This window comes from Nerophis ophidion, linkage group LG24 (assembly GCF_033978795.1).
Source record: "Nerophis ophidion isolate RoL-2023_Sa linkage group LG24, RoL_Noph_v1.0, whole genome shotgun sequence".
NCBI lineage: Eukaryota > Metazoa > Chordata > Actinopteri > Syngnathiformes > Syngnathidae > Nerophis > Nerophis ophidion.
In genome coordinates this window covers 4,983,674-5,006,348 of record NC_084634.1, presented here as the reverse complement: position 1 = coordinate 5,006,348, position 22,675 = coordinate 4,983,674, and the positions used below count along the sequence as shown (strand labels likewise).

At 39.7% G+C, this 22,675-nt stretch overlaps 3 protein-coding genes across 11 annotated transcripts in view; 1 reads left to right on the top strand and 2 right to left on the bottom strand.

Annotated features, from left to right (window-relative positions):
* The window catches only part of LOC133542451 (gastrula zinc finger protein XlCGF8.2DB-like), a 201,677-nt gene extending 179,164 nt beyond the window's left edge, over nucleotides 1-22,513 (bottom strand). Inside the window, exon 1 of one of the 2 annotated variants that reach the window (XM_061886593.1) lies at nucleotides 22,418-22,513. The gene's annotated coding sequence lies outside the window, so the exon portion shown is untranslated. Of the gene's footprint in view, nucleotides 1-22,190; nucleotides 22,296-22,417 lie in introns of those variants that run through there. The other variant, XM_061886587.1, reaches the window with a different exon arrangement.
* LOC133542440 (zinc finger protein 180-like) overlaps nucleotides 1-22,675 on the top strand; it is a 190,007-nt gene that overhangs the window by 91,692 nt on the left and 75,640 nt on the right. For all 7 annotated transcript variants that reach the window (XM_061886557.1, XM_061886555.1, XM_061886559.1 and 4 more), the window contains one exon: nucleotides 983-1,308. In XM_061886557.1, the coding sequence (XP_061742541.1) occupies nucleotides 983-1,308 (326 nt within the window). The remainder of the gene's footprint in view (nucleotides 1-982; nucleotides 1,309-22,675) is intronic.
* Nucleotides 9,342-22,675, bottom strand: part of LOC133542467 (gastrula zinc finger protein XlCGF57.1-like) — a 59,971-nt gene continuing 46,637 nt past the window's right edge. The window contains exons 3-4 of one of the 2 annotated variants that reach the window (XM_061886638.1): nucleotides 10,122-11,585; nucleotides 9,342-9,997 (exon numbers count right to left, since the gene is read on the bottom strand). In XM_061886638.1, coding sequence (XP_061742622.1) covers nucleotides 10,129-11,585 — 1,457 coding nt within the window. In that variant the 3' untranslated portion in view covers nucleotides 9,342-9,997; nucleotides 10,122-10,128. The other variant, XM_061886636.1, reaches the window with a different exon arrangement.

The window sequence follows — 22,675 nt, the reverse complement described above, 5'->3', positions numbered from 1 at the left end:
AAGGCTAGAGTATACAAATGAGTTAAATGCTTCTACTGAGGTAGCATCTCGAACTGTTACCGGGAGGGCATTCCAGAGTACTGGAGCCCGAAATGAAAACGCTCTATAGCTCGCAGACTATTTTTGGGCTTTGGGAATCACTAATAAGCCGGAGTCTTTTGAACGCAGATTTCTTGCCGGGACATATGGTACAATACAATCGGCAAGATACTTTATGTATTTTTATCTATTTATCTTAGTACCATGTTCTTATGTTTCTATGTGTTATTATGAATTTTCACTAAATTAGTTTGCTTGCAATTTCGTTGTACAATTAAAATAAAGATATTATATTCTATAATTTTAAACATACACACACATCTGATACACACACGTCTGAAGAATATTAAAAAATAAATATATTTGGTGGGCCAAACAAAATGACTCGGCGAACCAATGTTTTTTATGGGCGATATGAGCTAAGATCTATATCCTAATAACAATATATGTCACGATATATCATTTGGTGTATTATTGATTATAGAATAATCTCAAAGCTCCTAATTTGGCAGCTGACATATTGTGTCATTTCTATTCGTATTATTTTGTCGAAACAATTATTATTAATGTACTTGTTTATTTACTGTTAATATCTGGTTACTTTATTTGAGAGAATAATACTGGAAATTATTTCATATTTTCCTGCATATTTCAGCAACTAAACTCGGAGCCGGTGTAGCCTGCTTTAAAATGGTTCTATTAGTAATTCTGTATGAAATAATGTATCGCAAAATCAATTTTAAACCACATCATCTATCCAAAGTAAAAAGTCCTGTCGTCCTGTTTGGTTTTTATTTCCTGTGAATAATGTTGTAAAGAGCAGCGTGTTTGTGTGTCACTGAGATTTCAAGACAGTTCATACGATAACTTGTTTTTCCTAAGTGCATGTAAAAGTACTGAATGCATTGTGTGACTGAGCAGAGATGGTGTGTTTGTCTTGCAGACGTCTGTGAAGAACATCTTCACCCTGAGCAACAGAAGTGGAGCTTCAGGATGCGGACGGAGGAGCCACAGCCCTCCCACATTAAGAAGGAAGAGGAATACCCACTGATCCCCCATTTTAAAGAGGAAGAGGAGAACCCACTGAACCCCCTTTCTAAAGATGAAGCGGTAAGTCCACTTAAAACTAATTTTAAAGAGGAAGAGGAGGACCCGCTGACACCCCATTTTAAAGAGAAAGCGGTGAATCCACTGAGCCCTCACATTAAAGAGGAAGAGGAGGAACACAGCATCAGTCAGCAGGGAGAGAATCTTGAAGGACTGGAGGAGGTTGATGTCACCAAGATGCCAGTGACTGGTGTCCCTGTGAAGAGTGAAGATGATGAGGTCAAAGGTGAGAGTGAGGAGAGGGGAGGGGGGGAGCCTCCAAGCAGCAGCTCAACTCAACACATGACAACAGAAGCTGATGGAGACCACTGTGGAGGATCACAAGCAGACAAGCTCTTAGCTCCACTATCAGATAGTGAGGACACAACGTCACACTCTCCTGACACTGATGATGAAGACTCTAAAGATGATAAGACATGTCACACTGACAACACACACTTCACATGTTCTCTCTGCGACAAAACTTTTAAATACCATAGTGATCTGAAAACACACATGAGAAGACACACTGGAGAAAAAACGTTCACCTGTTCAATCTGTGGTAAAGGTTTCGCACAAAGTAACAATTTGAAAGTGCACATGAGAACGCACACTGGTGAAAAACCTTTTATCTGTTCAATCTGCGGTAAAGGTTTTACCGAAAGTCAGAATTTGAAAAGACACGAGAGAATACATACCGGTGAAAAACCTTTTTTGTGTTCAATCTGTGGTAAAGATTTTACTCAAAGGCAGGATTTGAAAGTACACTTGAGAATACACACTGGAGAAAAACCCTTTTCCTGCTCAGAATGTGCTAAAAGTTTTGTAAGAAATCAACGTTTAAATGTACACATGAGAATACACACCGGAGAAAAACCTTTTTCATGTTCAATCTGCGGTAAAGATTTTACCAGGAGGGACCATTTCAAAACACACATGATTACACACACTGGGGAAAAACCTTATACATGTTCAGTATGCCGTAAAAGTTTTATACAAAGTGCGTATTTGAAAAGACACATGCTAACACACACAGGTGAGAAAGTGTTGAGTTGCAGTGTGTGTGGTGAAAGATTCTCTTCTAAGTCCCAGTGTAAGAAACACATGTGTGCTGGTGAGAACAGCAGCAGCAAATGAAGATGCAGGATTGGAAATAAACGGTCAAAACTTGAACTTTGACTTTCTAACAACATCAGCACATAGATGAGTTATTTTGGAGTACATGTTTTAATATACAAAATTGTGTACTTGTATTTTTAAAATGAACACAACACTTTGACTGTAAATGTGAGAATAAACAGGACAAAACATGTTACAAATACTTTTTATGTGTATAGAGATATTCAGAAATAATTTTTAATTTTTAACGATGTTCTAGAACAGGGGTAGGGAACCTACGGCTCTAGAGCCAGATGTGGCTCTTTTGATGACTGCACCTGGCTCTCAAATACATCTGAGCTGACATTACTTAACACGATTCGTAATGAATAATTCCGCCAGTAATCGGTGTTAAAAATAACGTTTAACATATAAAACATTCCTATGCATTTTAATCCATCCATCCGCTTTTCAACCGCACCTGTTCAACAAGTCACATCAATGGTAAGAAGTCCATCCATTTATTCTCTACTGCTTGTCCCTTTTGGGGTCGTGGGGGTTGCTGGAGCCTATCTCAGCTGCATTTGGGTGAAGGCGGTGTACACCCTGGACAAGTCGCCACCTCATCACAGGGCCAACACAGACAGACAGACGACATTCACACTCACATTCACACACTAGGGACCATTTAGTGTTGCCAAAGAAGTATTTTATTTATTATTGGTTAGCTTCAGAATAAAAATTATGTAAAATATAAGACTGTAAAAATGTAGGTCTTACTTAAAAAAATGCATGCATTTAGTTGTATTCGCTGTTAAAACATATGATACGGCTCTCATGCTAATACACTTTAAAAAATGTGGCTTTCTTGGCTCTCTCAGCCAAAAAGGTTCCCGACCCTTCTTCTAGATGAACACCTTTATATGACGTGGGAACGGCATGGCTAAGTTGGTAGAGTGGCTGTGCCAGCAATCTGAGGGTTACTGGTTCAATCCCCACCTTCTACCATCCTAGTCACGTCCGTTGTGTCCTTGGGCAAGAAACTTCACCCTTGCTCCTGATGAGTCCTGGTGAGCTCCTTGCATGGCAGCTCCCTCCGTCAGTGTGTGAATGGGTGAATGTGGAAATACTGTCAAAACGCTTTGGGCTCCTTAAAAAGGGGTAGAAAAGCGCTAAACGAATACCATGTACATATTTGTTTTACATGTGTTCATACTTTTGCTTTTGAGTACACATAAATCCCTCTTAGTTCATATTTACTGGTTCACATCTGAAACATCTTCTGGACCACTTCTGGAAGCATATTATTATTTACTTTATACATAATCCTTTACTTCTGCGATGAGGTGGCGACTTGTCCAGGGTGTACCCTGCCTTCCGCCCGATTGTAGCTGAGATAGGCGCCAGCGCCCCCCGCGACCCCGAAAGGGAATAAGCGGTAGAAAATGGATGGATGGATGGATAATCCTTTACTTTTAAAATGTGTGATTTTATGAACCATTTGTTGGGTCTCTATAATCCATTCTATTAATGATCTTTATTACTCCATTTTGTAATATGAATATTGTTTTATATGTATGTCCCCTTTATGCAATATGTAGATTAGTTAAAATGGCAACATTATATGTGGAAGGTTATGAAGGATAGTTTTGTTTTTAATAATCCACATTTCTCATTTAAAAAACTACACAAGTGTTTTTGAAAGTTGTTCATGATTTTTTTCCCCCTTTTTTAGAATCCCTCAAACAATGTCAGAAAACATGGGAAAGTTTGGAATGTTAGGGAAAAGTCAGTAATGTACATCATCCCACAGAGCTTTACTGTACATCCATCCATTTTTTTCTACCACTTCTCCCTTTCATTTTATATGTATAGCCTTTCATCACGAACTTGTCCGCGTTTTGGAGAAACTCCTTCTGTCAGAGTGCTGTTCAACACAGTAAAGAGAAACCCAAGGATGCGCAGGACGCTGAGTAAAACGCTTCTTTTACTGCGGAAATCTACTCACAAAAACAATCCAAACAGGAGATAACAAAAAGCGATGGTGTGAAAAAGAGAAGACAAAATATGCGTTGTGAAAAAAAAGGAACAAAAGCTACCCATAGAAGTGCACACGACAAAACGGCACCAAGATGGACGGCACTGAAAATGGCCAAGGTAGCAAAATAATCAAAGCATGGAATCAACTGGCGTGGAGTGGAATCACCGAGTGCCATCCAGCTGTCAAGGTGCTGCTTAAGTAGCACCAGGGTCAATTGGAAGCAGCTGTGCACGTCCCACAACTCCGCCCACAAGGGCAACACAGGAACTCTAGGAGGAAGGAGAAATGTAAGAACAAGGTCAACTGCACCAAAAGAGGAAAACTGACTGCTGGAGCCAAATTTCCTTATTTGTTTGTATTGTTTTAATTTTGTTTTCTCTGATTGATTGCTGGCTTCAGTTCATGCTGAATTTCCCTTTCGGCAGATTGCTCCGCCCACTTCCTGTTGAGAACCAGGAGGTGTGGACAGGTATGGGGCTGTTGCTATGGTGCGGTTGCCATGGTAATGTCATTTAATTGGGTTCAGCTGGGAAGACTCAGGGGCGATTGCATGGAGGACAAACAGTTTTGGAGCGTGTGGTGTGGTGTGTGGTCAGGTCTCGCTGCTGTGACAATGTGCCATTCAAGGTCAGCATACATCATGTTCTAGAAGCTACATTTCATTTCATTTTGATAGCTTGGAATAAAGGGATTGTCATATCCAAACACATTTCTACAGTACTGGACATTCAATCATTTGCAGGCGTCAAACTGGTCAACACAGTCGCCCTCAGTATCAGCCCAAAGGTAAGGGCTGGACAATGAGAATAAAATGCCTCAAATGTGATGAATTCATCTTGATACTGTCCTGCCACAGTGAATAGGTTTCCCTTTTTGCAGGCCACATTTTATCCTAATGAATGTCTGCTTAAAGTGAGGTGACTATAATGTAGGAAAACAATTCATTTTAAAAAAGGGCCAGAACAAGTAACACATTTTTCCAGGTAGCTAAATTCGAGAGAACACCTGCATCATCTTATCAACAACACCCACATTCTTACATACAACATATTTAAGTGTGTTCTGATACAAACAATTATTGTTGAAGTTTACTCTAATAAAGGACATATATGTGCACATGTATGCACTGATTAAAAATACAGAACTATAATGCCCACGTTTGGACTTCCTCCATCAAACGCCATCTTGCTTTCCCCTCATTCTTCTTTCTATTTCCAGCAGACTAGTAGAACATCTTAGGTGTATTGCTGCCCTCCACAGGCTTTTAACAAAATGTCCTCCTTCTGTCCTATGTCCCACACTACAGACTTGGACACAAACAGGACAGAAAGTAAAAAGCAGCTTTAAGGACGTCAAAACAAAATGTATGCATTCTTTCCAACGGCCGCGGGGTGGCAGCAGAGGCCTGAAGAAACATTTGACTTCTGACCTTTCCACATTATTTATGTCATCTTTACTGCTGGAGTTCAGCTCACTGAGGATGTAAGCTCCATTTTGGTATTTTATTTATCTTTAATTATTCATAAACAGGCTTAAAACAAACCATTATTATCATTACTGCCTCATTCGTTTCACTTTCCACTACTTAAAACTATTCTAGCATGAAAACATTCAGGATGTTCATACAAACAATATTACACATCCCCAAACATACCACTTTATTATGGTTTTAATATCATACATTATTACATTGAATATTCACATGTTAATGAAAATGTTTATTTCCACTCGGGGATTAATAATATTGAAATGAAAGGAATAAAGGTCATCACATTTTTAGGAGTTAATATAAATGATGAAGTAATCATCTTCACTCTTCACAGGGACACCAGTCACTGGCATCTTGGTGACATCAACCTCCTCCAGTCCTTCAAGATGCTCTCCCTGCTGACTGATGCTGTGTTCCTCCTCTTCCTCTTTAATGTGAAAAGTCAGTGGGTCCTCCTCTTCCTTTTTAAAATGGGGGATCGGTGGGTATGCCTCTTCCTTCTTAATGTGGGAGGGCTGTAACATCTCAGAGCAGGGAAGTCTTTTATCAGCAGCTGTTTATTTGAAGTCTTAAAGAAGTCAACTATGTGTGCAGTGCAAGGTGAAATGCAGTTATGTCATCTTCTTCTCAATAACACACACATCAAACTTGTGCGTGTGGTTGCTTCCTTATTTGTCATTATTCAAAGCTGATTTTAATGTGTAGCAGCGGCAGCTGAACTCAATGTGACAACGTGTCATAGTTACGTCAGTCAGCTGGAATTAAAAATACAAATAGTTGTGTCGTTAGTCCAGAATCTTCACGGTCCTCATGGACGACATAATTAGGAATCAGTACTAAAAAAATGGTACTTGGTATACATCTCTTATCTTCACCACTAAACCTTTGAAATATGATGACATATGTGCTGCTAAAGGTAAATAAACAGTAGCCATATTGAATGTTTGCCTTCATTTGACCAGGTGAGGTAAGGAGGACGGCCTCTAGGTCACATGGTTACACCCCAGCAATTACACTGTTGATGATTGATGAGCATTCATTTTTAAATGGTGGTGTTAAAAAGCAACTCCATCTTTAGTGATAAATGTGGCCCCCGGATGAACATGTGTCACAAACATTGTATTAGATGATATGTGGATGTTGTGCTTACTTGGACTGTGATGAAGCTGTGAGGACTCAGGTGGTTTGTCTTCATGCTCTTCAGTCTTCACAGAGACAACAGTCAGTGGAAACTTGCTGAGAGCTTCAGTCGTTCAACAGTCCCGGGTCTCCACTGTCGTATTTTACGCTTCATAATGCGCCACACATTTTCCATGGGAGACAGGTCTGGAATGCAGGCGGGCCAGGAAAGTACCCGCACTCTTTTTTTTAATGAAACCATGCTGTTGTAACACATGCTGAATGTGGCTTGGCATTGTCTTGCTGAAATAAGCAGGGGCGTCCATGAAAAAGACGGCACTTAGATGGCAGCATATGTTGTTCCAAAACCTGTATGTACCTTTCAGCATTAATGTTGCCTTCACAGATGTGTAAGTTACCCATGCCTTGGGCACTAATGCACCCCCATACCATCACACATGCTGGCTTTTACACTTTGCGTTGATAACAGTCTGGATGGTTCGTTTCCCCTTTGGTCCGGATGACACGATGTCTAATATTTCCAACAACAATTTGAAATGTGGACTCGGCAGACCACAGAACACTTTTCCACTTTGCATCAGTCCATCTTAGATGATCTCGGGCCCAGAGAAGCCGGCGAGGTTTCTGGATGTTGTTGATAAACGGTTTTCGCTTTACATAGTAGAGCTTTAACTTGCACTTACAGATGTGGCGACCAACTGTATTTAGTGACAGTGGTTTTCTGAAGTGATCCTGAGCCCATGTGGTGATATCCTTTAGAGATTGATGTCGGTTTGTGGTACAGTGCCGTCTGAGGGATGGAAGGTCACGGTCATTCAATGTTGGTTTCCGGCCATGCCGCTTACGTGGAGTGATTTCTCCAGATTCTCTGAACTTTTTGATGATATTATGGAGCGTAGATGTTGAAATCCCTAAATTTCTTGCAATTACACTTTGAGAAACATTGTTCTTAAACTGTTTGACTATTTGCTCACGCAGTTGTGGACAAAGGGGTGTACCTCGCCCCATCCTTTCTTGTGAAAGACTGAGCATTTTTTTGGGAAGCTTGTTTTTATACCCAATCATGGCACCCACCTGTTCCCAATTAGCCTGCACACCTGTGGGATGTTCCTAATAAGTGTTTGATGAGCATTCCTCAATTTTATCAGTATTTATTGCCACCTTTCCCAACTTCTTTGTCACGCATTGCTGGCATCAAATTCTAAAGTTAATGATTATTTGAAAGTAAAAAAAAAGTTTATGAGTTTGAACATCAAATATGTTGTCTTTGTAGCATATTCAACTGAATATGGCTTGAAAAGGATTTGCAAATCATTGTATTCCGTTGAGGGGCTTCACGGTGGGGGAGGGGGTTAGTGCGTCTGCCTCACAATACAAAGGTCCTGAGTAGTCAGGATTCAATCCCGGGCTCGGGATCTTTCTGTGTGGAGTTTGCATGTTCTCCCCGTGAATGCGTGGGTTCCCTCCGGGTACTCCGGCTTCCTCCCACCTCCAAAGACATGCACCTGGGGATAGGCCCCTCTCACCTCCAAAGACATGCACCTGGGGATAGGCCCCTCCCACCTCCAAAGACATGCACCTGGGGATAGGCCCCTTCCACCTCCAAAGACATGCACCTTGGGATAGGCCCCTTCCACCTCCAAAGACATGCACCTTGGGATAGGCCCCTCCCACCTCCAAAGACATGCACCTGGGGATAGGCCCCTTCCACCTCCAAAGACATGCACCTTGGGATAGGCCCCTTCCACCTCCAAAGACATGCACCTTGGGATAGGCCCCTCCCACCTCCAAAGACATGCACCTGGGGATAGGCCCCTCCCACCTCCAAAGACATGCACATGGGGATAGGCCCCTCCCACCTCCAAAGACATGCACCTGGGGATAGGCCCCTCCCACCTCCAAAGACATGCACCTGGGGATAGGCCCCTCCCACCTCCAAAGACATGCACCTGGGGATAGGCCCCTCCCACCTCCAAAGACATGCACCTGGGGATAGGTTGATTGGCAACACTAAGTGAGTGTGAATGTTGTCTGTCTATCTGTGTTGGCCCTGCGATGAGGTGGCGACTTGTCCAGGGTGTACCCCGCCTTCCGCCCGATTGTAGCTGAGATAGGCACCAGCGACCCCAAAAGGGAATAAGCGGTAGAAAATGGATGGATGGATATATATATTAATTATTTTTTTTTTTTTTGATTAGCCATCCATTTTCTACCGAATACATAATATCATTTTGGGTGGCTTTCCCCCAAAAAAGTTACTTTTTTAAGAAATCTTTTCTCGCGGCCCAGCCTCACCCAGTTTCTGCATCCAGTGGCTCCCAGGTACATTGAGTTTGAGACCCGTGGTCTAGATGATGAATTAAGCGGGAAACTACATCCAAGTCGTATAAAGAAAACATTTTAAAACAATTGACGGCAATAATAAATAGAATAAAACACAAACCCAACTTTAATTGAAATTTATTGCATAAGGTCTGAGGACATACATATAAAACAATCACACAACAATATTCATATTACACAAGAGAGTAATAAAGACAATCAATAGAATGGACGATGAAGACCCAATAAATGATTCATGAAGTCACACATTTTAAAATTGTATAAAAGACAACTGTTCAAATGATGTATAAAGTAAATAATAATATGCTTCCAGAAGTGGTCCAGAAGATGTTTCAGATGTGAACCAGTAAATATGAACTAAGAGGGATTTATGTGTACTCAAAAGCAAAGGTATGAACACATGTAAAACAAATATGTACATCATATAAAGGAGTTCATCTATGGAATCTTCTACAATTACAAAATAAAATATGCAACACTTCATTGTTCAAAACACATATGAATAAGTATAAAAGTGAATTATGAACACTTAAAATGTTTATTGTATGTAACATATTTTATGTACTGTTTATTCTCACCTTTTCAGTCAAATTGTTGTGTTCATTTTAAAGTACACAAATGTGTATATTAACTCATGTACTTGACTGAAATAAAAGCACTAATCTGAAGTGTCTAATCTATAAATGTTAGAATCATATTAACAAGATTGTGTTACACACACAACAATGATGTCACACATGTTATATGTGCTGATGTTGTTAGAAAGTCAAAAGTTCAAGTTTTGACAGTTTATTTCAAATCCTGCATCTTCATTTGCTGCTGCTGTTCTCACCAGCACACTTGTGTTTCTTACACTGGGACTTAGAAGAGAATCTTTCCCCGACACTTTCTCTCATGTGTGTGTTCTCATGTGTACTGTGAAAGATTGTCGGTGACGAAAGCTTTTGTCGCAGCTCGAACAGTAGTATGGTTTTTCACCAGAGTGAATTCTCATGTGTGATTTTAATTGCTGTTTTTCTATATAACTTTTTCCACACACTGAACACTGAAAAGGTTTTTCACCAGTGTGTGTTCTCATGTGTACTTTTAAATTTTCATTTATTACAAAACTTTTGCCACATTCTGAGCAGGTAAAAGGTTTTTCTCCAGTGTGTACCCTAATGTGTGTTTTGAAATGGTCCCTTCGGGTAAAACCTTTACCACAGATTGAACATGAAAAAGCTTTTTCTCCGGTGTGTATTTTCATGTGTGCTTTGAGATTGTGCTTTTGAGTAAAATCTTTACCGCAGATTGAACATGAAAAAGGTTTTTCTCCAGTGTGTGTTCTCATGTGTAATTTTAAAGTTTGATTTTTTACAAAACTTTTGCCACATTCTGAGCAGGAAAAAGGTTTTTCTCCAGTGTGTTTTCTCATGTGTGCTTTGAAATTGTGCTTTTGAGTAAAATCTTTTCCGCAGATTGTACATAAAAAAGGTTTATCTCCAGTGTGTGTTCTCAAATGCTCTTTTAAACTTTGATTTCTTACAAAGCTTTTACCACATTCTGAGCAGGGAAAAGTGTTTTCTCCAGTGTGTATTCTCATGTGTATTTCCAAATGTTGTTTATGAGTAAAATCTTTACCGCAGATTGTACATGAAAAAGGTTTTTCTCCAGTGTGTGTTCTCATGTGTGCTTTTAAATTTTGATTTCTTACAAAACTTTTACCACATTCTGAGCAAGAAAAGGGTTTTTCTCCAGTGTGTATTCTCATGTGTATTTTCAAATCGTGCCTATGAGTTAAACATTTACCGCAGACTGAACATGAAAAAGGTTTTTCTCCGGTGTGTGTTCTCATGTGTCTTTTCAAATTACTAGGAGATTTAAAAGTTTTGTCGCAGAGAGAACATGTGAAGTGTGTGTTGTCAGTGTGACATGTCTTATCATCTTTAGAGTCTTCATCATCAGTGTCAGGAGAGTGTGACGTTGTGTCCTCACTATCTGATAGTGGAGCTAAGAGCTTGTCTGCTTGTGATCCTCCACAGTGGTCTCCATCAGCTTCTGTTGTCATGTGTTGAGTTGAGCTGCTGCTTGGAGGCTCCCCCCCTCCCCTCTCCTCACTCTCACCTTTGACCTCATCATCTTCACTCTTCACAGGGACACCAGTCACTGGCATCTTGGTGACATCAACCTCCTCCAGTCCTTCAAGATGCTCTCCCTGCTGACTGATGCTGTGTTCCTCCTCTTCCTCTTTGATGTGAAAGGTCAGTGGGTCCTCCTCTTCCTTCTTAATGTGGGAGGGCTGTGGCTCCTCCGTCTGCATCCTGAAGCTCCTCTTCTGTTGCTCAGGGTGAAGATGTTCTTCACAGACGTCTGCAAGACAAACACACCATCTCTGCTCAGTCAGTACTTTTACATGCACTTAGTAAAAACAAGTTATCGTATGAACTGTCTTGAAATCTCAGTGACACACAAACACACTGCTCTTTACAACATTATTCACAGGAAAATAAAAACCAACCAGGACCACAGGACTTTTTACTATGGATAGACGATATGGTTTAAAATTGATTTTACGATATATTATTTCCTATTGAATTACTGATAGAACCATTTTAAAACAGGCTACACAGGCTCCTAATTTAGTTGCTGAAATATGCAGTAAAATATTACATCATTTCCAGTATTATTTTCTCAAATAAAGTAACCAGCTAGTAACAGTAAATAAACAAGTACATTATTAATCATTTTTTCAACAAAATAATACAATAACAAATAAAATCACGTGGAAGTGTCATGTCATGGGGATGGTGTGCTTTTAACTAAGGGTGTGACGATACGGTCAGCTCACCAAAGGATACTCGATATTGGCTTTAGGAGAAGGAGACAATATTTTGGTGGTTAACATGATTCGTACACATATGTGTACTTCATGTGTATATGAATGTACTTTCCCTTGTGTGCTTAGTTTTACTGTAACTTCATAGTGGATAATATCTATAAACAACCTCAATTGTTTTACATCTTTAATTTGCAGGACTGTTTACTTATCTGACAAATTCAAAGGAAAATGCACTTTTTTTTAAATGTTGCCTATCATTCACAATCCTTATGTAAGACATATATTTTAATTTTTTATGAATTCTAATTAGTAAATAAACGTGAGCAAAACTCAGCTAACATTGGAGTCAATGGGAGCTCCTCTATTAGACCCACAAAGTCCTCCAAAAAAACATCCAAAAACTGCCAACAATACTCCATTTACATTTTGTGACCTGAATATTAACCAAGTATTAGTGATATTGTTATTATAAGCGCTAACGCTAAGGACCTACTTTTAGCGGCGCATTGATCACAGAAGTAACTAGCTTATGCTGCTATATTGACATACTGAGCTGCTTTCTCGCCTCTAAGATGGTGAAAGCTAATTCTAGATTATAAATCATGCTTCTCACTTATGTAGTAGAAGGTTGTGGACATAAACCCAGAACTTGGTCAACTTTGACTTCCAACTTAGACCTGGAGATGGCAAGAAAGACACAAAAATACGCTCTTTTGCACCCACCCTTTTTAACCCTTTGTGAGTATTAATTCTTCATCTAAACGGGAAGATATGAACATCCCATCAGTCGGCATCCCAGTGAGAGCAGACATTGTATGCTTAAAATGAGCAAGATATGTAAATATGACATGTTATTAAGAATGTTACTACATTACATATATACTTACAGTGTGTATTTAAAATGTTGAAGGGGGTTTTAGGATGTTATTTAGAGCACTTTATTGGCAGAATAGAGCGGCTACCAATGAATCAATTGTTAGCTCACTTTTGCTAAGGTTTATTTTCTATTGAGGATGCATTAACCATCGACCTGCTCAGTGGTTAGAGCAGGAGTCACCAACGCGGTGCCCACGGGCACCAGGTAGCCCTTAAGGACCGGATGAGTCGCCCTCTGGCCTGTTCTAAAAGTAGCTCAAATAGCAGCACTTACCAGTGAGCTGCCTGTATTTTTTAAATTGTATTTATTTACTAGCAAGCTGGTCTCGCTTTGCTGGACATTTTTAATTCCAAGAGAGACAAAACTCAAATAGAATATGAAAATCCAAGAAAATATTTTAAAGACTTGGTCTTCACTTGTTTAAATAAATGCATTTATTTTTTGTACTTTGGTTCTTATAACTTTCAGAAAGACAATTTTAGAGAAAAAATACAACCTTAAAAATGATTTTAGGATTTTTAAACTCATACTGTATTACCTGGAATTGCCGCCGGGGCGCTAATTAATTTAAAACCTCCTCTCACTCCTGCGCTTACCAAAGGCAAGTTGGATTAATGACTTCCTGACGGACCGAAGACAGCACGTGTGAAGTGAAGTGAATTATATTTATATAGCGCTTTTCTCTAGTGACTCAAAGCGCTTTACATAGTGAAACCCAATATCTAAGTGACATTTAAACCAATGTGGGTGGCACTGGGAGCAGGTGGGTAAAGTGTCTTGCCCAAGGACACAACGGCACTGACTAGGATGGCGGAAGCGGGAATCGAACCTGCAACACTCAAGTTGCTGGCACGGCCACTCTACCAACCAAACTTGGATTCAGACTCGGATTTCAGCGGCTTAAGCGATTCAACAGATTACGCATGTATTGAAACGGATGGTTGGAGTATGAAAGTATTGAAGAAGAAAGAGAAGCTATTGAGCGAATAGCTATTGACGCTATTCATAGCCATAGCATGGCCGAATAGCTGCGTTAGCATCGCCGGTAAAATGTGCGGACCAAACGATCAGGAATTTCGTTACTCTTGACACTGGAGCAACTTAAATCCGTCGATTGGTAAGTGTTTGTTTCGCATTAAATGTGGGTGGAAGGAAACGTAATATAGTTGCAAATGCATCTACAGGTTATCCATACATCTCTGTGCCATGTCTGCTTTAGCACCGCCGGTAAATAGCATGTTAGCATCGATTAGCGTAGCATGTTAGCATCGATTAGCTGGCAGTCAACATCAACAAAACTCACCTTTGTGATTTCGTTGACTATCGTTGCAAATGCATCTGCAGGTTATCCATGCATCTCTGTGCCATGTCTGTCTTAGCATCGCCGGTCAAATGTGGAGACAATCCGGCACATTCAATGGGGGTCTGGCGGCAGACACTTTGGCATCTTCGGGCCAGTGGTGCAACTTGAATCCCTCCCTGTTAGTGTTGTTACACCCTCCGACAACACACCGACGAGGCATGATGTCTCCAAGGTTCCAAAAAATAGTCGAAAAAACGGAAAATAACAGAGCTGAGACCTGGTGTTTGTAATGTGTTGAAAATGAAAATGGTGGGTGTGTTACCTCGGCGACGTCACGTTCTGATGTCATCGCTTCCAGAGCGATAAACAGAAAGGCGTTTAATTCGCCAAAATTCACCCATTTAGAGTTCGGAAATCGGTTAAAAAAATATATGGTCTTTTTTCTGCACCATCAAGGTATATATTGACGCTTACATAGGTCTGGTGGTAATGTTCCCCTTTAAGCTAGCTCGGTGACGATTGCAAACGTGTTCATCCGCTCGAATCTCATGCCAAACAAAGTATCATCGCTATGTATCATTGAGTAGTATGTTAATATTTGATTGAGTTGCATTATTTGTTGGCTGTGATGTAATTTGGGACGTTTTATGGCCAAAAGTCAGACATGCTCATTTTCGCAATTCATACAGTGAAGTGAATGTTAGCATAGTAAGCTAGTTTGCTGTAGAGCACTTAGATTTCTTCTTTTGTGGTATTTATTAATCTATTTAAGTTCAATACACAGCATAATTAATGTTTTATTGTAGCATGCTTGTGTGTGTTAGTGGCTGTGTGTGCATGTCTGTAATGTAAGCATCCTTTCTGCTTGTATGCTTTCAGTTTGACCCTTTTTACGGTCAATAAACCTGTGGACTAGAAGACGTTTTTCAGAGTGTTTGATCAAGAAAAGGTGTTAGGGTAAAGCCAAAATATTTCTACATATCGAGGGCGGCACAGTAAAACGATGTCTTTAAAGGGGAACATTATCAGCAGACCTATGTAAGCGTCAATATATACCTTGATGTTGCGGAAAAAAGACCACGTATTTTTTTAACTGATTTCCGAACCCTAAATGGGTGAATTTTGGCAAATTAAACGCCTTCCTGTTTATCGGTCTTTTGGCGATGACGTCAGAACGTGACGTCACCGAGGTAACACACCCGCCATATTCATTTTCACATTACAAACACCGGGTCTCAGCTCTGTTATTTTCCGTTTTTTTGACTATTTTTTGGAACCTTGGAGACATCATGCCTCGTCGGTGTGTTGTCGGAGGGTGTAACAACACTAACAGGGAGGGATTCAAGTTGCACCACTGGCAAGAAATCTGCCGCCAGACCCCCATTGAATGTACCAAAGTGTCTTCACATTTGACCGGCGATGCTAAGACAGACATGGCACAGAGATGTATGGATAACCTGCAGATGCATTTGCAACGATTAAGTCAACGAAAGGTGAGTTTTGTTGATGTTGTTGACTTATGTGCTAATCAGACATATTTGGTCACGGCATGACTGCCAGCTAATCGATGCTAACATGCTACTCTAATCAATGCTAATGCTATTTACGCTAGCTGTATGTACATTTTAAACTAGATACCCACATTTAATGTGAAACAAACACTTACCAATCGATTTAAGTTGCTCCAGTGTCACAAGATGTGAAAGTCCTGATCGTTTGGTCCGCACATTTTACCGGCGATGCTAATAAGGCAGCCATACTATGGGCCACTTCATTAGGTACACCCACGCTATGGCTGAATAGCGTCAATAGCTATTCGCTCAATAGCTTCAATTTCTTCTTCAATTTTGTTTTCGCTATCTGCCTCCATACTCCGACCATCTGTTTCAATACATGCGTAATCTGTTGAATCGCTTAAACCGCTGAAATCCGAGTCTGAATCCGTATTGGCAGCACTGTATGACGTCACAGGGAAATGGATAGTGGTTTCGAAGATAGTGAAAATAAGGCTCTTTTAAAGCTTTATTTAGGGATATTCCGGGACCGGTAACATTTTGAAAAAAACTTCAAAAAATACAACAAGCCACTGGGAACTGATTTTTATTGTTTTTAACCCTTTTGAAAATGTGATAATGTCCATGTTAACAGGGGACAACAAGTAGTTCCTTTGAGTCTACTTTAAGCTAGCTCGGTGACGATTGCAAATGTGTTCATCCGCTCGAATCTCATGCCAAACAAAGTATCATCGCTATGTATCATTGAGTAGTATGTTAATATTTGATTGAGTTGTATTATTTGTTGGTTGTGATGTAATTTGGGACGTTTTATGGCCAAAAGTCAGGCATGCTAATTTTCGAAATGTATACAGTGAAGTGAATGTTAGCATAGTAAGATAGTTTGCTGTAGAACACTTAGATTACATATTTTGTGGCATTTGTTTATCTATTTAAGTAAGTTCAAGTGGCTGTGAGTGCATGTCTGTAATGTAAGCATCATTTCTGCTTGTATGCTTTCAGTTTGACCCTTTTTACGGTCAATAAACCCGTGGACTAGAAGACGTATTTCAGAGTGTTTGATCAAGAAAAGGTGTTAGGGTAAGGCCAAGATTTTTCTCCATAGAGGGCGGCACAGCAGGAGACTACAGTCCATCCAGACCCACACCTCCCGCCACCTGAACAGTTTTTTCCCTTCTGCCATCAAACACATGAAAAATACCAAGATCTGATAGCTCAATTACAGCTCATGTTATTCTATTCTGTGTTATATGTTGTTTATGTTGCACGATTGCGGCAGGTAAAATTCCTAGTTTGTGAACCCGTTCTCAAACAATGGCTATAAAAACTTTTCTGATTCTGATTCTAAAAGTAAGCATGTTCTAATTATTTTAAAAACTCTTCTCACTCCGGCATTTACCAAAGGCATGCGGTAAAAATTTGAGTGTGATGTAAACTTGGAGCTTAAATCCTACTGAATAGCTCTTAAACTTCTTCCCTTTAAAAGGGGAACATTATCACAATTTCAAAAGGGTTAAAAACAATAAAAATCAGTTCCCAGTGGCTTGTTGTATTTTTTGAAGTTTTTTTCAAAATTTTACCGGTCTCGGAATATCCCTAAATAAAGCTTTAAAGTGCCTTATTTTCGGCTCTCTGCGATGCAACTATCCATTTCCCTGTGACGTCACACAGTGCTGCCAATGTAAACAAACAATGGGAATACCACAGCAAGATATAGCGACATTAGCTCGGATTCAAACTCGGATTTCAGCGACTTAAGCGATTCAACAGATTACGCGTGTATTGAAACAGATGGTTGGAGTATGAAAATATTGAAGAAGAAACAAACTATTGAGCGGATAGCTATTGACGCTATTCATAGCCATAGCATGGCCGAATAGCTGCGTTAGCATCGCCGGTAAAATGTGCGGACCAAACGATCAGGACTTTCGCATCTTTTGACACTGGAGCAACTTAAATCCGTCGATTGGTAAGTGTTTGTTTCGCATTAAATGTGGGTGGAAGGAAACGTAATATAGTTGCAAATGCATCTACAGGTTATCCATACATCTCTGTGCCATGTCTGCTTTAGCACCGCCGGTAAATAGCATGTTAGCATCGATTAGCATAGCATGTTAGCATCGATTAGCTGGCAGTCAACATCAACAAAACTCACCTTTGTGATTTCGTTGACTATCGTTGCAAATGCATCTGCAGGTTATCCATAGATCTCTGTGCCATGTCTGTCTTAGCATCGCCGGTCAAATGTGGAGACACTCTGGCACATTCAATGGGGGTCTGGCGGCAGACACTTTGGCATCTTGGGGCCAGTGGTGCAACTTGAATCCCTCCCTGTTAGTGTTGTTACACCCTCCGACAACACACCGACGAGGCATGATGTCTCCAAGGTTCCAAAAAATAGTCAAAATAACGGAAAATAACAGAGCTGAGACCCGGTGTTTGTAATGTGTTGAAAATGAAAATGGCGGGTGTGTTACCTCGGTGACGTCACGTTCTGACGTCATCGCTTCCAGCGCGATAAACAGAAAGGCGTTTAATTCGCCAAAATTCACCCATTTAGAGTTCGGAAATCGGTTAAAAAAATAGATGGTCTTTTTTCTGCACCATCAAGGTATATATTGACGCTTACATAGGTCTGGTGATAATGTTCCCCTTTAAGCGATTTCAAATTACCGGTATTGAAATCAGCCTCCTCCATTTTGAAAATGATGACAGGGGAAGTGACACTCGTGACATCACGAGTTTGACCAGGCGGTAATACTAAGCATGCGCTAATTATTTTGCGAAACCAGTTTGATTCGGCAGTAATTCAAGACAGGTGCATACTATTTGCCCTGCGGCAATTCAAAGAAATACGGTATACCTTTTATATTCCTTCCTCTTCTTTCCTGACAATTTAAATCAATGTTTTGTTTTTTTGTTTTTTCATTTTAAAGAATAATAAATACATTTTAATTTAATTCTTCATTTTAGCTTCTGTTTTTTCAACGAAGAATATTTGTGAAATATTTCTTCAAACTTATTACGATTAAAATTCCCAAAAATTATTCCGGCAAATCTAGAAAATCTGTAGAATCAAATTCAATTTTATTTTAAAGTGGATTTTAACCTATTTAAAACATGTCGTCAAAATTTGAAAATTGACCTTTATCAGGAAAAATTCCTAATGATGTTCCATAAATACTTTTTTAAAATTTTCTCAAAAAGATTCGAATTAGATCGTTTTTCTCTTCTTTTTTTTCGGTTGAATATTGAATTATAAGAGTCGAAATTGACGATAATTTATGTTTCAAAATTTAATTTTCATTTTTTTCGTGTTTTCTCTTCTTTTAAACCGTTCTATTAAAGTCCTACTAAAAACCCACTACTACCGACCACACAGTCTGATAGTTTATATATCAATGATGAAATATTAACATTGCAACACATGCCAATACGGCCGCTTTAGTTTACTAAATTACAATTTTAAATTTCCCGCGGAATTTCCTGTTGAAAACGTCGCGGAATGATGACGTGTGTTTGTGACGTTATTGGTTGGAGGCGACATATTAGCCCAGCACCACTTACGGCTAAAAGTCGTCTCTTTTCATCGCACAATTACACAGTATTCTGGACATCTGTGGTGCTGAATCTTTTGCAATTTGTTCAATTAATAATGGAGACGTCAAAGTAGAAAGATGGAGGTGGGACGCTTTTAGCCTTTAACCACACAAACACACGGTGTTTCCTTGTTTAAAATTCCCGGAGGTGAAGCTTTACTATGGATCAGAGCGGTCAAGCGAACATGGATCCCGACTCCATGTCAACCGGCTGTTTTTGGTGAGAAAATTGTGGAAATAAGTCGCCTCCTAATGGAAATCTGCGGAGCCAGCGTCCTCCTGCTGCCGTGACTTCCCTCAGAGACTCTGGCGACTATTTAACTCACTAAAACACTAGCAACACAATAGACAGATAAGGGATTTCCCAGAATTATCCTGGTAAATGTGTCTAAAAACATCTGAATCACTCTCACTTGCCCTCGCCTTTTTTTTTTTTTTACGTACGTCCACGGGTGTCTTGACGCCAGTGTCTCACGGGTGTCGACGGCAGCTGTACGGACGAAACAAGCTCAGCTGATATCCGGTAAGTGGCGACTTTTTAACCACAATTTTCTCACCGAAAGCTGCTGGTTGACATTTGGTCTGGATTCATGTCTGCTTGACCGCGCTCTGATCCATAGTAAAGTTTCAGCTCCGGGAATTTTAAACAAGGAATCACCGTGTGTTTGTGTGGCTAAAGGCTAAAGCTTCCCAACTCCATCTTATTAATTGTCTTATTAATAATACAACTTTAACATTTGACAACCAAACAGTTAAACAAGGCGACTCGGTAAAGAATCTGGGTATTATCTTCCACCCAACTCTCTCCTTTGAGGCACACATTAAAAGTGTTACTAAAACGGCCTTCTTTCATCTCCGTAATATCGCTAAAATTTGCTCCATTCTGTCCACTAAAGACGCTGAGATCATTATCCATGCGTTTGTTACACCTCGTCTCGATTACTGTAACGTATTATTTTCGGGTCTCCCCATGTCTAGCATTAAAAGATTACAGTTGGTACAAAATGTGGCTGCTAGATTTTTGACAAGAACAAGAAAGTTTGATCACATTACGCCTGTACTGTATATACCTTTATATACATATATACATACATATATACCTATACTGTATATACCTTTATATACATATATACATACATATATACCTGTACTGTATATACCTTTATATACATATATACATACATATATACCTATACTGTATATACCTTTATATACATATATACATACATATATACCTATACTGTATATACCTTTATATACATATATACATACATATATACCTATACTGTATATACCTTTATATACATATATACATACATATATACCTGTACTGTATATACCTTTATATACATATATACATACATATATACCTATACTGTATATACCTTTATATACATATATACATACATATATACCTATTCTGTATATACCTTTATATACATATATACATACATATATACCTATACTGTATATACCTTTATATACATATATACAGACATATATACCTATACTGTATATACCTTTATATACATATATACATACATATATACCTATACTGTATATACCTTTATATACATATATACACACATATATACCTATACTGTATATACCTTTATATACATATATACATACATATATACCTATACTGGCTCACCTGCACTGGCTTCCTGTGCACTTAAGATGTGACTTTAAGGTTTTACTACTTATGTATAAAATACTACACGGTCTAGCTCCATCCTATCTTGCCGATTGTATTGTACCATATGTCCCGGCAAGAAATCTGCCTTCAAAGGACTCCGGCTTATTAGTGATTCCCAAAGCCCAAAAAAAGTCTGCGAGCTATAGAGCGTTTTCATTTCGGGCTCCAGTACTCTGGAATGCCCTCCCGGTAAAAGTTTGAGATGCCACCTCAGTAGAAGCATTTAAGTCTCACCTTAAAACTCATTTGTATACTCTAGCCTTTAAATAGACTCCCTTTTTAGACCAGTTGATCTGCCGTTTCTTTTCTTTTTCTCCTATGTCCCACTCTCCCGTGTGGAGGGGGTCCGGTCCGATCCGGTGGCCATGTACTGCTTGCCTGTGTATCGGCTGGGGACATCTCTGCGCTGCTGATCCGCCTCCGCTTGGGATGTTTTCCTGCTGGCTCCGCTGTGAACGGGACTCTCGCTGCTGTGTTGGATCCGCTTTGGACTGGACTCTCGCGACTGTGTTGGATCCATTATGGATTGAACTTTCACAGTATCATGTTAGACCCGCTCGACAGCCATTGCTTTCCTCCTCTCCAAGGTTCTCATAGTCATCATTGTCACCGATGTCCCACTGGGTGTGAGTTTTCCTTGCCCTTATGTGGGCCTACCGAGGATGTCGTAGTGGTTTGTGCAGCCCTTTGAGACACTAGTGATTTAGGGCTATATAAGTAAACATTGATTGAATGATTGATTGATTGATCTTTCTACTGTGACTTCTCCAATATTAATTGAACATATTGCAAAAGATTCAGCAACACAGATGTCCAAAATACTGTGTAATTATGCCGTTAAAGCAGACGACTTTTAGCTGTGTGTGTGTGCAGCGCTCATACTTCCTAAAAACCCTGTGACGTCCTGCGTACACGTCATCATTACACGACGTTTTCAAGACGAAACTCAGGGGAAATTTTAAAATGTAATTTAGTAAACTAAAAAGGCCGTATTGGCATGTGTTGCAATGTTAATATTTCATCATTGATATATAAACTATCAGACTGCGTGGTGGGTAGTAGTGGCTTTCAGTAGGCCTTTAAGAATGGTGGGATTAAATAAATATAAAGTTAGTAAACATGTGAGAGTAAGAAGTAAACAAACCTGTTCTGTGTAACACAACTTGAAGTTTCTTGAAAACAGCGTCCAGTAGTTGATGTTGTCGCTCCTTCTCCTCTTTTGTTGGACAAAGTCCCTCCTCGTACTCTCCTGTCGTTTTTTTCTAACATCACAAATATTTCTTCAACGGCAGCAGTTAGTCGCTGATTCAGCAACACTCACATCATTAGTAATGTAGACATGTTCACACAACAAAAACACTTTACACTTACATTGGATCTCTGCTTTGATGTGTCGATCACTTCCGCCTCTCTTTGTTAGCAGCTAACAAGCTAAGCTAACCAGCAGGCTAGGCTAGCACGTATAAGTGCACTCAGACTAATGTATCCGCATACAAACAATTAATAACGACGTTTACTCTGTTAAACGACACACATGTGCACATGTACGTTGTAATTAAGACCTAGAAACCATAATAACCAAAACAACGTATTCTCCGCCGGACGCCATCTTGTGTTGTTCTTCCTCCT